General features: G+C 48.7%; 1 protein-coding gene across 4 annotated transcripts in view; it reads left to right on the top strand.

The window, feature by feature from the left end:
* Positions 1-16,450, top strand: part of LOC142592560 (muscle calcium channel subunit alpha-1-like) — a 370,570-nt gene that overhangs the window by 28,896 nt on the left and 325,224 nt on the right. For 3 of the 4 annotated variants that reach the window (XM_075704074.1, XM_075704078.1, XM_075704075.1), the window contains exon 1: positions 11,499-11,550. The exons of the other annotated variant lie outside the window; for it this stretch is intronic. In XM_075704074.1, coding sequence (XP_075560189.1) covers positions 11,505-11,550 — 46 coding nt within the window. In that variant the 5' untranslated portion in view covers positions 11,499-11,504. Of the gene's footprint in view, positions 1-11,498; positions 11,551-16,450 lie in introns of those variants that run through there. 4 annotated transcript variants of the gene reach the window in all.

The following is a 16,450-nucleotide window of genomic DNA, read 5'->3' on the forward strand; positions in this document are numbered from 1 at the left end:
CATGGACAGCAACCCGACGCTTTAGCAGGTTCCGTCAGAAATTCATTGGCTGTGTGGCGCTTTTCAATGAACCTCTCGCCAACTTGGGTCTCTAAGTATGCGCTACTGGTTGCGCAGCAAGCGAGGGAACAATTCTGAGATTTCGCAGGCACCGGTGTGGCACGCTTGTCGTCCTGGGAGGCCATGTGTAAACTTCTCGACAGCGCCACTAGATGGCTCAGCGTGTCCAGAAAGAAGCGCGAGAGAGGAGCCCGATTGCTGCGTGACGCGTTTCTCAGCGTACTTAGGCACCGGCGCACCATGCATTTCGGAGGTGTCGCGCAGGCTTCGCTGTGGCTACGCTAGATGGCGCCGACTGTTCGTAGAAAAGCGCAAAAGAGGTGTTCGCTGCGCTTCACGCCTCATACATAACTAGTTTTAACGCTATTTAAGGAGCCGGTGTAGCAGATAATCAGGCGTAGGCGTCGGCGTCCGGCGTGAGACGTCGTTTCGGGAATGACTTTCGAACCACCCATACCCAGGCCCTCCATAGGACGCAAAGAATTCACTGAACTTCTTAAATTTCTCACGCTAAAATACGTGAAAAAACTCAACCACAGGACCTAAAGATATGATAATTCTCGGATTGTAATTTGACTATGCGAGAAAACATAATTATCTTACGCGAAAACTCAATGAAACCCCTTCACACACACAGTCCGGCCGCGACGTCCGCCATTCGAACGCACCGGCGCGATGGGTGTCTTGGGACCACGGAGCAACGCGCCCGGTTCCTTGAAATACCTGCAGCTGGCGCTCGCCTCCGTCGCATTGCGGCCCACGCAAGAGGCCGCGTTTCTACCACAAAGCCAGCCTTCGTGCATAGCGTTCGCGGCCATTGTTTCCTGGTAAACATTACAGTTACATGCTCTCCAGTTGCCGGGAAGCGTGAGAAGTAGTCAAGGATCTTTGAATGCCGTGGCGTTCCACTCTTAAATGCGAAGCTTAAGCGTCCTCCAAATTTTTTGGCGGTGGCATTGCTTTGTGTCGCAAAATTTATTAAATGATCAACGCATCACCGCCTACTGTCACCGTTAGACGTCTTCGGCCGAATTGTATTGCGACAATGGACACTGCAGGCGGATTTCTGCCGTCGCCGTGAGGTTCCGTATCAGTGAAAGCGTGTGAGGATGAGCCGGCGAACGCGGTTCAACTCTCGTGCGGGAGCGAGGAACGAGGCCCTGATGCCTACCCTCTCCTGTGGCGCGCGAGGCAGGGGGTGAGGCAGGCCGCTCCGTACAGAGTGGACACAACCGCGGCGTCCACTACCACGTTGGCCACGCGAATCGCGGACGCCGTAGTAGACACCTTTGACGGACGTCGTATAGGGACGCGTTGCCGGCGCTTGTGTGTCATGAAAGGGGTCTGCGACTTGGCTATTTCAACTTGGCTGCGACATGGCTAAACATCGTCGGATTAAGGTACAGTTAATTAAGATAGCGTTAATTAAGGCACTCAAACCCACGACCTTTGGTAGGAGAAAACAAGTAATAGGTAGTAACAAAGCATTCGAATGAGAATGCCAAGTAATATAATGAATGTCTCTTGAGCGCTCAGGCTTTCGCCTTAATCCTCTTTAGCGTAGGCTAAAGTGACCGCCAACTTTTTTGTGAGTGAACGTGTCACTAGGCCTGATTTTGTTGCCCTTTTGTATCAGGTATATAAGTGCACCAATGATATACAATACAATATACCAACTCTGGCTCAATTTAATTACATTTCATCATCCTCGCCGGCTTATAATAATCTCTCCCTTTGCGCATTACAAACCCATTTTGACCTATTTGAGCCAATAATCTGGCACTAGTGTATTCTGCAGCAGATTTGAAAAGGCGCTTTTACCTACATTTCCACTTAAATTTCTTGAGGGTGCAGTGTAGCACGAAAAGAAAATGTAGACATAATTTAACACCTAAGTACTGATTGTGACATCACAGATTTACGCTCGCTACGCCTCTGCAGCACGAATGAACTGGAAAATTCTCTTTGATCTTTCCGACTGTGCATAATTTGCGCTACGTCAGCGTGATTTCAGCTTCTTGGCATGAGTGCCTTGCATTAGAGATGAGAAACTTGCCGCCACGATTCACTCGGGTCGCTTTGTCGCCTACCTCAGCGCACTGTTCTTCCGTGCAAGCAGTCAAGGTTCTTTAGAATTCTGATGGTACGATTGAATCGTGTGCCTTTTGTGGGCCAGGCTGGATGTAGCGTTCTTTTGTCAAGAGTGGAGAGTCTGTCATTGCGTTTCAAAAATGCAATCTGTCTCTTTCCCCACGAGTCCTTTTTGTGTAGCACAGATGAAAACGTAAACTCGGACCTCTCTGGGCGCAACATAGGTGAAAAAAAAAAGTGAGACACGATTTTATATTGCTGTTGCGTTCGTGTCCGTCCCCGCACAATATACCGTTCTATTTCTGTTGCAGTTGATTTCTTGCAGCTGCTTGCGGAGCGTCGTCCCAAGACGGCACGCTATCAATAAGATGGCGATGCTGGCGGGAGGTAAAATATATTGCTGTCTGGAACAGCTGCGGCTTCGGAAGTAGGAGCACCGGCCCTTTTTCACAGGAGCACTCAAGCTAGCACAAACTTAAAAAAAAAATACTAAGAAAAATGACTTCTGGGGTATAACGTTTGGCAACTGCACAGTGGATGAGCGCCGCTGCGCGCAGCTTCGGATTAATTTTTTACCGTCTGGGGTCCTTTAAGTGCACCCAAAGCGAGGTACGTTAGCGTTTTCGTATTAACCCACGATCGGAATGACGTAGCCACGGCGAGGAATTGAACCCGCGACCTCGGCCTCAGCAGCGTAACGCTATAACAAATGAGCCGCCGCGGAGGTCAGAAAAAAAAAACAAAAAAAAAAAACCGATTCAAGAGAATTCAGAGGGCGTGCAATAACCACCTAGTGAGTTAGTTAAATTGAGTGCTCATCGTGTTACGGCAGACAAGGACGTACGTATAAGGAAATGACGCAAAGAAACGATAGTGGGTTAAAAAAGAATAGTGAATGCGCTTCTTTCATACACGAAGTGTAAAAGAAAAAGAAATGAGTTCGAGCAACTACAACATTAAGCAAAAATTATTTCCAGAGAACTGGCGTAACGAAATCACTTACTGAACCATGGCGTTTTTTCGGGCATAAAGCACATAAAACAGAAAGGGAGAGGTACTCGAGCTTGAATGTAAATACGCAAACGTATATTTTGTTATACTTATACAATGGAGCATGATCCTCGCATGCAGCTCTTAGGTTTGGTGTGTTTGGTAGTGGTGGTCGTGAAGCACTGAATGGCGTCGGTTCATGGAGGATACGTTGCGCTGCACCCTTACCGTGTGCTTGCAAGGCAGAGACGTTAGGTGAGCCTTCATGTGAAAAGTGCCTCTCATCCACCGCGATGCCATCCGGTCAGCCCATAAAGAAACCCTGACACCTCCTGTACCCTTATCAAGCACAGATGCTGCGAGGGGTCTTCGTTTACTTGCTCAAACCAAGACCTACATCCTACATTGAAGCTGCAGATTTCATCGAACTTCTCCCGCCGTGATGCAACCTTACTGTGCCGCGTCTGGTTAGGGGTGGCTTTTACGAAAGCCTACTGATTCCTTATTGGAATGTCCGGCACACCGATCTGTTACTCCTGCAACTGTGAAGAGACGATTGAGCACGTGCGGTGTTTTTGTGATCTCTATGACAGCGAACGCAACGTTCTTCAGAGGGTGTTAAACCGATTAGATAACCGAACATCTTCAGAGACTAAGATTCTCGGACCACGGCCCCATGCGTCGCAGGCTTACAAAGTGACGCGGGCACTGCTACGTTTCATGAAAGTGACTGGCCTCAGTGATCGATTTTAGGCGAGAAGTTATAGACAACCGCCTGTACTCACACCGATGGTACCTTCTTTCCTCCCTCTCCTTTCTTTCCTTCCATTAAAGCCCTTTCACTGTCTAGAGAAGCAAACCGGACGTGCGTCGGGTTGACCTCCCTACCTTTCCTTCCTTCCTTTTCCTCCTCCTGGACGCTAAACCCAACGGTGAAAAAATATAGTATATTAATACAGACAATTCTCTCATCTGGCGTGGTGCGGCATGCGAAATAATTTTGCGTGCCAGCGGTTTATAGGAGGCTGCTGTGGCGTAACGCACGTCTTGCAGAAAAGTCTGTAAAACCTTATAAGTCTTATAAACAAACTAGAAAAAATACAAAATAGAGCAGCCAGGTTCGTCTCGGGTAGGTACGGGAGGAAGTACAGCTGCAAAGCAATGAAAACACAGCTCAACTGGGAGTCCCTGTCGTCTCGCCGAAGGAAGCTACCGCTCAAGCTTCTGTATGAAATCTATCACAACAAAACTGGAATTGATAGGGAAATGTACATAAAACCACCAAACTATATAACGACACGCAGTGACCACCAGTGCAAAATTAGAGAATACCGGGCTAGGACGGGCCTGTATGCCAATTCTTTTTTTGTAAAAACTATCGCGCAGTGGAATAGACTGTCATGTGAACAGGTGTAGAGTGAGAATCAAGATGTATTCTTTTCATGCTTGTAACCCCACTGCTGGAACGCTTTCGGGCTAAGCGGGGATATGTATGACTAAAGAATAAAGAACAAAGAAAGAAACCGCGCGCAAGGCCGTGGCGCTTAGCGTACGAACTACAAATCAATATTGGCGGGATATCGGAAGATCTCCTTCGCAGAAGAGGAGATTTTTACTGGCACGAAGTATCTGAAGCGCTTTGGGTTTTTGCAACCGAGTTCTCTGCGGAGCTCATGCTTAAAGCTGTCCAGCTGTATTAGTAAGTTACCCTTCCGCACGACCGCGAACGCCCCACTTACCACAAGTACGGACTTGGTGAGCTAGAAAAGACGCAAATTTATGATGATGATGATGATGATGATGATGATGATGATGATGATGATTTATTGACATACACTTGGTAACGGGGCGGTGACAAATAGTCACCTAGCCTACTTGTTTTAATCGGGTATCCTATAAAAGATACCTATGCCTGTAACAGACCCGGCCGTCTAAGTCTCTTCCCTGCCTTTTTTCCACCAATACTCTAAACGTCTCGAGCTTATCTCGACTGCTGACCGGTTGATGCTTCCGTTCACTTTAAATCCAAGTGCTTCTGGAAACTGTACGTTACCTACGGGTCTCACTGCGTGAATTCCTTTGTATTCCATTAGCATGTGCTGACTGATCTCCGGATTTTTGCTGCAGAATACACATTCCTTATGTAGTTGCGAATATTTGCTCCGGTATGTTTTTGTCCTTAGGCAACCGGCTCGAGCCTCAAATAGCTAAGCACTGCCCTTTGTGCTAGCGATCGTACAGATTTCCTCTTTTAATTTCTTTCTTCTCATTCTTGTAAATATCCATGGTCTGTTTTGTTTACATTCCTTCCATCCAAGTCGTTGTTTCTGTTTCTCTCACTTTCTTTCTGATTCCTCCTCGTTGTCTATCTACACTTTCAATTACCCTGCACTTGGTGGCCAACTTCCTTGACTTCTTCCTCCATTCTGTTCCCACGCTTTTTAGGTACATGTAGTTATTCATTTTAGCCGCCCATTTATTCTCGTCCATGTTCCTGAGTATTTCATCAAAACTGATTTTGCTCTTCGCTTTTCCGACTTCAAACGAGGCCCACGCCACGCCCCCTTGCACTGCCTCACTTGTGGTTGGGCCGTGGGCTCCCAAAGCCGGCGGGCCCACTGATCTTTACCGGAAGGGTATAAGCTTGGGCTGGTTGGTAAATAAATTTACCATACGAAAGAAGTTGCCGATTAGCTCGACGTTACGTCATGAATTTGGCTAGATATTTATCCGTGAAGACGGGATACTTCATAGAGTTTCTCACAATATTACCTAGAGGAAAAACTGCCGCTGCGACGCTGTTGCATGCAGGCGAATGCCGGCACGTGGGGGCTTGGGATGGACATCGTTCTCGGAAGGGCAGGAGAGCTTGAAGGCTCGCCTGCCTAGCGCCGTTCCGTCTATCACAATGCTTGGTTTTCGAGTGAACCAGCGCGAAAAGAGCTTTGTTTCTCTTTATTTTTGCACAGAAAAGCTTGCTTTATTCAATCACGGGGACTTGTGCTTGAGTGCAGAATTATATGAAACGTAGAATGTACCGGTGGGTCACTAAATTTGGAAAGCAGGCGGCAAGGTTCGGGACAAGTTTGATCGTCTGATTATTATTTTTTTCTTCTTTTCATGCAGCCCTAAGTTCACTACTCGATCATCTTGCGCAAATGGGGCACGCAGAACAACCAGGAGACGAAGGCACCGCGCTACTAAGAACCGGTGGTTTATTCCACGCACTGCGATACCGGTACACCTTGCGCAATGCAATACCAACTAGTCTTTCAGTCTGCTCGTTTCGAAGTTCACCATAATCGAAGAGAAATTTTCAGGAGTTTAACTTAGCTAACCGTGAGGGATGGGGAGAGGGTAATGCCATACGCCTGTTACACAACCTACAGACTTGCCGTGCGTCTTGACATGCGCGGCATGTGGTCTCTCTTCTACTTTCTCTGTTAAATTTCACCCAAACAACGGCTGTTGTTTTACGCGCGGAAATCATGATCTTGCTATGGGGTGCGCCATACTGGCGGACTCGGGATTAATTTTGACAATTTGTAGCTAAAGTTCACGTAAATCTAAGTTTAAAAGGGCTTTTACATTCTATATTTTTTTTGGGGGGGGTTGCGCTAGTAAACCACAAATAACATAAACATCGTAAAAATGGGGTATTGCGCTAAAAACACACCGACAACAGAAGTAGTAGTAGACAGGACCCGCGCAGACTAAGAACTGAAATTTATTGGGTGACAGATGACATACTATATACAATGAACAAAAAGATGTCATCACGCTCAGAGGCCATCCAAGAAACGCTACCGTCACAATTTAGCGTCCAGGAATGGTATCTCAGAATTGGCAAGTACAGCGGGAACATCGCTAACACATACACGTGTTTTAACGCGACAGCGTTAAGGAGCTCGTGTCGCAGAAAAGCCGGTGTCGTCGGCGTCGGTGTCGGCGTCGGCGTCCGCGGCGTTGGCCGTGAGCGATAAATCAAGGCAGGCACTTCATAAATAAAAAGCAACTTCCAAGATGGGCTGGGTGGGAATCGAACCAGGGTCTCCGGAGTGTGAGACGGAGACGTTACCACTGAGCCACGAGTTCGATGCTTCAAAACGGTACAAAAGCGCCTCTAGTGAACGCGATGTTGCCTTAGAAACGAGCTGTTTCTAAGGCTCAGGCGTGCGTCGCTTGCTCTGGCGCACATTTCGTTGTCGCGCCGAACGCTGCGTTGCTCGACGCTCACCGCGTCCGATGCGGGGCGCGTAGTCGCTGCGCCGTAGCCCATTGTCTTACACCTCTTGGCGGGTCGACGGGAACGCTGTCGCGTTCCACTCTTGAAGGCGAAGCTTAAGCGTCCTCCAATTTTCTTTTTTATAATATACGCTTCGAACAGCTCCTGGGTACGATGGTCCCTATGACGGTATAGAATCGTAGATTTCTTTTTTTTTTTTTTTAGAAGCGGAGGCACGCGTTCTTTGTTTCTTGCTCACAAACGCTGCAATGTTTGGCTACGGGGGAATACTCATCAGATAATCGATTCTTAAAATGTTCCTTTAAACGGACATGAATACAGCGTCCCGTCTGACCGACATGAACACCGCCGCAGGAGAATGGGAAGTCAAAAACCGCAGCGCATGCAGAGGGAACAGTGACCTCTGGTTTACATGGCAGACAAAATGGCTCTGGCTAGGCGTCTCTTCAATCTTTCTCAGGACCTGCACTCTTAAACAAAAATGCATCCTTTGTTTCGTATCTTGCCCCACAATGATAATCGTCATCTGTCTTGTCCGCATTTCCTTTCTTTAACGGTGCGAGCCCGGTACTTCCAAATAAAGAACGCCATGCGTGTCATCAGCATTACAGAGCATTCTCGACAGGAAAGTAGCGAGCGCCGAGTTTTCAAGAAAGGAAATGCAAGCAAGACAGATGACGATTATTGTTCTGTGGTAAATATACACCCCAAATAGTGTACATTTTTCTAGGGGTGTGTGCACACGAACGGGCCATATTTAAAGGAGCAGAAAACACCACGTTCGCCCCACACTCTTAAAAAAGTTTACACCCTTTGTTGCTTATTTTGTCCAACAACCACAGCCGTCATCTGTTTATTTGCGTTTTATTTCTCGAAAAATAAGCGCTCGCTACACTCTTAAGCAAAATTACACCCTTTTGCCACGCAACGATAATCGTCATCTGTCTTGTCCACATTTCCTTTCTTTAACGCGGTGAGCCCGGTACTTTCCAGTAACGAACGGCATGCGCGTTATCAGCATGACATAGCATTCCCGACAGGGAAGTAGCGGGCGCGCCGTTTTCAAGAAGGGAAACACAAGCAAGGCAGATGATGATTATTGTTGTGTGGCAGAGATACACCCCAAAGGGTATAACTTTGCCTAAGAGTGCACTCTAAAAACGTTTGCACCCTTTGAACTGCATCTCTGGCACACAACAGTAATCGTCATCTGCCTTGATGCGTTTCCTTTCTTGAAAACGCCGCGCGCGCTACTTTCCTGTCGGGAATGCTATGTCATGCTGATAACGCGCATGCCGTTCGTTACTGGAAAGTACCGGGCTCACGGCGGTAAAGAAAGGAAATGTGGACAAGACAGCTGATGATTATTGTTTTGTGACAGACATACATCCCAAAGAGTACAAACTTTTTTAGAGCGTGTACTTTCTGTCGAGAATGCTCTGTCACGCTGATAACGCGGAAGCCGTTCGTGACTTGGAAGTACCGGGCTCGCAGCGTTAAAAAAGGAAACCCTGACAAGACGGATGACGATTATCGTTGCGAGACAAGATTAGCCCCAAAGGGTGTATATTTGTTGAAGAGTGGGTAACGTTGCCAAACGTTATTCTTCACGTTCAACTTCACAGTTGAACTGCATCATGAGAACGAGCTAAAATTTTTGGATATTCGCCTGCGCTTTGAAGTGACCCACACCTGCTACTTTTATCATGTCATATCCATGAAAGCCCCCTAAGTTTTTCTTCGGGAAGCCCAAAATTTAAAAAGAAGGACGGCGTTGTTCCGTCGAGCATGGTGCTGCCCTACTGAAATCTTGCGTCCACGCTGTGGCGGAGAGTGATCGGACAGAATACAGCTTGTTATCCGAGCCCTGTGTTTGCATCAGATTGCTAAAAATTGATTAAGAAAGTTAAGTGTGACGTCACTGCTTCTACCCAAGGCAACAACCAGGAGCTTAGGAGGTATGCTGTGTTTAGTAACACCTGCTGCCGGGCTAGTTCGTACATGGCTTTTAGAAATGGTTTTAGGCGCAAAAGATAAGACACGGACACCAGAATAAAAGACACTGACAGGTGCCTGTCTGTGTCTTTTATTCTGCTGTCCGTGTCTAACTTTTTGCGCCTAAAACCAAATTTCTAAAAGGTATGCTGTGATCCGTTACCAACATAAGTTGTCACACGATTTAAAGAACGTGTCGCAACGGTATCGGGTGAACGTGGCGTTTTCTGCTCCCTTAAATATAGCCCGTGGGTGTGCACAGGTCCTGAGAAGGATTGAAAGGACGCCTAGGCATAGCCCTTCTGTCTGCTATGTAAATTACAGGTCGCTGTTTATTCCCTGCATGCGCGTGCGCTGTGGTTCATGAATTCCCATTCTACAGCGACTTCGTTTATGTCGGGCAGACGGGACGCTGTATCGGTTCAAAGGAACATTTAAGAATGGGTCATCTGACGAGTATTCCCACGTAGCCAAACAGTGCAGCGTTTGTGAGAAAGAGACAAACTAAATGCGCCTTCCGCTTCTTAAAAAAAAAAAAACTACGATTCTACACCATTATAGGGACCGTTGCATACTGGATTTCTTCGATGCGTATATTATAAAAAAGAAAACAAGTGTATGTGTTAGCGATCCTTCAGCTGTGCTTGCCGATTGTGAGGTGCAATAGCAGGATGTCAAATTGTGACGGCAGCGTTTTTGGATGTCCTCTGCCTGATGACATCTTTTTGTTCATTGAATATATGTCATCTTTCACCCACTAAAATTCATTTGTGAGTCTGCTCGCGTCCTGCCCACTTTTACTTCTGTTGTCCGTGTGTTTTTAGCTCAATACCCCCTTCTTACAAAATGAACATCCATGAACTAGCCAAACTGGCCGCTCTAGAACATAAACACTGATAAATTTGTTCGGTTGATTAATTAGTTGATGAATTGAGTAATCGCACTTCACGTTCTAAAGAAACGCCAGGGATTTGGAGTCGTTGTAGCGGAGAGCGCGGGGAGATTTTCGTCGGGATTTTTAAGGCGCACTGGAAGTTCGGTATGTACCAGCGTACTGGTATTCTGCCACCAGAGGCCACTGAAGCCGGGAAATGAACCAGCGACCTTCTTCTGAGGTAGCACTTGAGAGCACCGTCGAGCACAAAAAAACATTACCTACCTGAGCAAGAAAATACAACAGCAGAGAAAATACTGAGCGAGCGACCATGCGCAAATAAGATTTAGGTGGAAGCTGGCTCTCGAATGACAAGTGGAACACGTCATGTCGGGGAACGGCATTTGTGCTGGAGTGGGTTTAAGATTGTGACTACGATAAAGACGACGAAAAAAGCGCCCAATATTGCGATGCCTACAGAAAACTTTTGAGCGCGTTCTCTTTTTGTGGATTGCGCCAGCAACGTTAATTTCTTCCAGAAATCTTTAGGCATGTATCGCGTAGTTACGATCAAATAGCCCAGCTTTCGTGCTTGCATTTCAGGTATGCGTTGCGGGAAACAGCACTTGAGCCTTTCCTTCGCGATCTGCACAAATTAGAACCGCTTAAGCTCTGAGCAAAGCGCATACGTTACGAGTAAAAAAAGGAAATTATGGGGTATTACGTGCCAAAATCACTTTCTGATTTTGAGGCACGCCGTAGTGGAGGACTCGGGAAACTTCGACCACCTGGGGTTCTTTAACGTGCACCTAAATCTGAGTAGACGGGTGTTTTCGCCCCCATCGAAATGCGGCCGCCGTGGCCGGGATTCGATCCCGCGACCTCGTGCTCAGCAGCCTAACACCATAGCCACCGAGCAACCACGCCGGCTCACGTTACGAGTAGGCTGCTCTTCGGGAAGCTTACGAAATTGAGCCCGCATACTATTGCTTGCCCGGTGGAACGCCGCCCTTATGCATTGACCATAGGATATACTTGGCCATGTTTGAAAGACAGAAAGCGGTGAAGGCAGCGCGCCCCGCCGCAAGTTATGCTCGTTTTCGCGATTGTCGTACGTGCAGCAAGCGATGTCTCGGCCGAAGTTTCCTCTCGGTTGGCCACGCTGTGCGACAGCAGCGTCAGTCAGGCCCGAGACAACGCACCGACTGCGCCGCCGCGTCGCTCCTTGCTGCGATCCGGCCGTGCCCGATGCACGCGAGAAGATGGAACGTCCGACGCCACTCGTACCGTCCCGGTGAGTGCCCCGGCAGGGCTGGGAGGCGGTGGGCGTGCTTCGTAGTCGCTCGCACACTCCTTGCAGTATAGATCTTCCGATACACTTTGTTAACAAGGGTTAGACGGTGAGACATACGCTGGTAAACGGTTGTGTTTCGGCTAGCGTAGGCTGCATAGTGGTGACGGGCACACAAAGACAAGCGCGAAGACATTGCGCCTAATCGTGTGCGTCTGCATGTTTAACTTGACTTGCTTTTCGTGTTAAGTACGCAGCGCAGCATGGCTTCCATATGCCGATGATTTGCAACGCGAAGGCGTTGCGAAAGGGAAGCTAAACCGGGGCTGTGTGTGTGCGTGTTTTGCCAACGTCGTTGCGGTCCACAAACTCTCAACTACGAAGCGACGCTGACAGCGCCGGATTGAATGGCGCTGTTATGATCAGGATGCCGGCGACGCCGCTCGCTCGTGAGGAGTGCTTGCGTTCTCTGGCTGATAGAGCTCACGATCGCGGTGCGCACATTCCGGAAAGCTGGCATGCCCGTCGAGATGCTACGCGCAGTCTCATCGTGGATACCGCGCCCTGCCGCTCGGCAAGACAAGGTTGCAGGTTCGATTCATTGCCACACAGCCCATACCACGGTGGGGGAGAAAAGCGCTAGAGAGAGTAAAACATCTTTATTAATAATATTTGAATGGCGAGAGCAGTGTGGGAGGAACCCTCAGTCCAGGGTCCCTAAGATGATTCCGGCGATGTTTCGAGCCCGTTGTATCACAGCTCGGAGGACCTCGGGAGGTCCGTCGCGGAGGGCATCGTCCCACAGCTCTTTGTTGCGTAGGGGGTAAAGGAGAGTTGGCAAGGGAGGAAAGAGGTTTGCAGTGCACTCAATCGTGACGTGGAAGACTGTGGGCGAGCTGCCACAGCCAGGGCAACGATCTGCATAACAGTGTGGGTAGAATTTTTTGAGAGAGACAAGATTTGGAAAAGTTGCGGTTTGTAACTGGCGTAATGCCACTGCTACCTCTCGCCAGAAGGACGGCGGTGGTGCGGCGTGGGTGCGACGAATGCGTGTATAATGACGGAGTATGTCTTTGTAACGGAGCATGGGATCCCAACGTCGTTGTGCGTAAGTTACGGTGCGCGCATGAGGCTACGTGTAGTGAAAATTTATCTGCAGCCCAGCTTGCACTGGCGCACGTTTCGGGAGCCTGCCAATCAATCAAGATATCTAGGTTGATGCTTGTGACGCTGGTATATAGGGTAGTGGTATACGCCAGTTTTTTCCGCGTTGTTAGCCTATACCTACATTATTGTTTTTTATTTAATGGAGCTGTGTTGCCGAGCAACTACGCCCTCAGTGTTCTTATTTGGTTTAGATTTCATGTCGTATATTTCGGGCTGCTGTTCTTTTTGTCCAATGTGGGTCATCTTATCTCTGGTCTTCTCAAGTGCGTCAATGACCAAATCACGGCCTCGTCTATGCTGTTTTCTGCATGGAACTGATCGACCTGGGCAAGCTGATAATTCACCGATTGAGTCCAGCGGCTGTTGCTTTAGGACTTCACCCCGATGGCGTATTTTTAACTGTGTACTTCGATGCGAGATGCGCCATCAGATGTTTAGCTCGCAACCTCCATAATCCTCGCGATGACGCTGCGTATCGATATGAACTACGAACAGCGAAGGACGCCGCGATGGGTGCTCTCTCGGCTGCCGAGGCGAGTTGTATATAGGAGCAAGCGGACGGGATCGGCGAATCGACGCGCCCAGTCCGAGGCGACAGACCGTGTCGCTACGCCTGAGCGATTCGCTCGAGAAGAGTCGTGCGAGGACTGCTGTAGCGGACACGTCTTTCGCCTCTGTGCTAGTTCACACCTCGCGTGCTACCATGCTTAGGTGAGTGCTTGTTCTGATGACTTTTTTCTCTCTTGTCGCCTATGCTTTGTGCAAAGCGAATGGCTTTCTTTGGCTCTCTCGCGCGTTTCCGTAGCGGTCGAGCTTTCACCGGCGCTCGCTGAAGCCAGCGCGCTGTCGCGCGTGAGCTTCCTTGATGCGCCTGAAGGTGCTGCGGCGGAGCGCTCGGGGAAGGACAGCCCTCCTCTTCTCTAAAGCCCCTTAAACTTCGTAAAGTACTGCCACGCTTTGAAGAATGCCGCCTCCTCTTCGCGCGCTGTGGTCGAGGCCGACGCCGCGTCGCTATTGGCCTAATAGCGTCACGTGGGCTCTTGCGCCGTGCATCAGCGCCATTTTTGCTCGAGAAGCGTCTACGGAGTGGCTAGGAGCGCATGTTGGTGCCGTTGCTACGCTCGAGCAGTTTAGGCGGCACCACGGTCGAGGAGGCAGCGTGAAAGAGAGGAGAAACGAGGAGGAGTGAAGACGGAGGAGGAGAGTGTCAATACTTTACGAAGTTTAAGGGGTTTTACTCTTCTCCAGCTTCCGTCTCCCCCTCTCGGGGCTGCGGGAGAGGGTACCGAGGGTGGAAGAGGAGGGTGACAGTCGTCTTCCGTGCTGGCGCTCGCACCATTGGAGACAACATACCTATGGCGAAGCGGCCTATATGTCTGGCCACCTATACAACCGCCGCATATATAATTACTCTGTTCTTTACGGAATTACAAAAGAAAATAAAAATAAAACGCTACCTAAATGTTCTCACTGGAAGAACCGTACGCCTCCGAGCGCATCGTTACTTTAATAAGACGAATTAGTTTCTGGGCGCGTTCAGCTGTTCGCTTACATGGGAAATACGTCATCAATGGTGTCCGAAAAATTTTTTTTTGTTTCACTTTCGACAAAAAGCTTTACTCTAAGGATTCGCGCAATTGAACAGCGGCGTAAGTTAATACCCCAAAATACCGAGACGAACACTGTGTGCAAAGCAAGAACCGATCGCTCTTCGAAATGAGAAGTCGCCTGTTTCGACTAATCTCGGGGATGTTCGGCTTGAAGCCTAACAAGATGCCTGTATGCTTCGTTACATCCAGGCAACAAGCGACCCTTTGGGCGATCAGACTCGCAGCGCACGCAGGGCGAATGCTCACTCAATTAACGGAAACAATCAGTGCTGCCGACTAGTATCGTAACACTAACGCCTGAAGACAGAAACTTCAAACAATGAATGAATAGAATTTATTGATAGGAAAGACAGAGAGGTCGACCTGAGCTAGTGCGCTCTAGTCTGCTACTCTGCACTGGGGAAGAGGGAAGGGGAGTGAAAGTATTGGAAGGGATGATGATGATAAGAGAGGTGGTGAGTGCTTATGTACATGAGACAGTTGCCTCGCTAGAGCCGCTCGTCGAGCTTGGTGTCCTGCAGAAACTCCAACAATACTTTTGTTGCACGCATTGAAATTGCAGTGTCAGGCCATGGGCCGAGGATAGCTTCCTCCGACAGTAGTTGCCTGCCAACGCTGGCTAAGAAACTGTCTAACATCCTTCGCTCCAGCATATATGCTGGGCAGTCGCACAGTACGTGTTGCAGTGTTTCGGGCATCTGGCAGTGTACACAATCAGGGCTGTTCGATTGGCCGATGAGGTGTGCGTAGCGACGGGTGAAAGCAACGCCGAGCCGAATCCTGTGTAGCAATGATGTTTTGCTCCGTGTAAGCTTCGGGGGCAAACAGAATTTACCGTCTGGGTCAATCATATGTAGACATCTGTGAATGTTATCAGAGTGGGCTCTGTAAGCCTTTGTAAGGTCCTGCATGAGTGCCTTGATCATGGAGTTGGTGTCAGGTCGCGAGTAGGCAATCCGTACTTCATCAGAGGAAGAGGAGGCCGATCTTGCCTCACTGTCCGCGAGTTCATTACCAAAAACACCACAATGGCTAGGCACCCATTGAAAGGTGATCACGTGGCCACTTAACTCGGCACTGTGATAAAGTTCGACGATTTCCAGCACGAGCAGATAGTATGGTCCTTTGTTTAAAAAGTATTTTAGCGCCTGTAGCGCTGATTTGGCATCGCACAATATTGTCCATTTATGGGGTGTCTGCGTTCTCATAAAACGGACAGCCTCCCGTATTCCCGCAAGTTCCGCAGCCGTAGATGTCGATTTGTGGTCTAATCGAAATCGTTGAGTAATTCCAAGTTGTGGGATGACAAATGCGGCCGTTGTGGCAGATGGCGTGACCGAACCATCGGTATATACTTGTACAGTCCCACTATATAAAGTAAATATATGGGACAGGGTGAGCTGCTTCAAGCCAATGGAGGAAACGTGAGATTTCTTCCTAATTCCGGGTATCTGAAGCCTCACTAGTGGTCTTGGCAATGTCCATGGAGGTGTCGCGGGGATGTCGATTGCCTGGAATCTTGCAGGTACAATGCTTGCGTGACATGCAATAGCTTTAGAAAAAGCACACTCAAGGTTGATGCTTGGAAGCGTTGACAGTGGATGGTGTGAGTGTCTGGTTAGCAGGCGAAGATAGGTTCGCACAGGTTCACAAGACCTGTATATGTCGATAGGACAAGCCCGTGCTTCCGCTATTGTGCCCTTAGTTGACGAGCAGCGTGGCAAGCCAAGACATATCCGTAGTGCTTGAGCCTGAAGGCTCTCCAGCGTGCGTATACAAGATGACCCCATGTTAGATAACACAGGCATGCTGTAGCGTATGTAGCCCACAAAAAGTGCCTGGTACACTTGGAGCAAACTTCGCTCAGAGGGGCCCCATCTCAGTCCTGATATTACACGAAGAACGTGTATGAAGTTCAAACAAAGGTAGAAAGAAAATAAGACAGAACATGTATGTACATCGCATACTGAAACAAGAGGCTCTTGCTTGAGAGGAATGCTGATACATTTTTATGTTCTTTTCTTATTTTTACTACGAACTTGGCTCGTTTGAATGCAGAGACGCACCCACAGACGGCTTCTTTATGCGTTAACTTTTCCATTTGGCGCCGTGCTCTCGCGGCGGCT

This window comes from Dermacentor variabilis, chromosome 9, assembly GCF_050947875.1.
Source record: "Dermacentor variabilis isolate Ectoservices chromosome 9, ASM5094787v1, whole genome shotgun sequence".
Lineage (NCBI taxonomy): Eukaryota > Metazoa > Arthropoda > Arachnida > Ixodida > Ixodidae > Dermacentor > Dermacentor variabilis.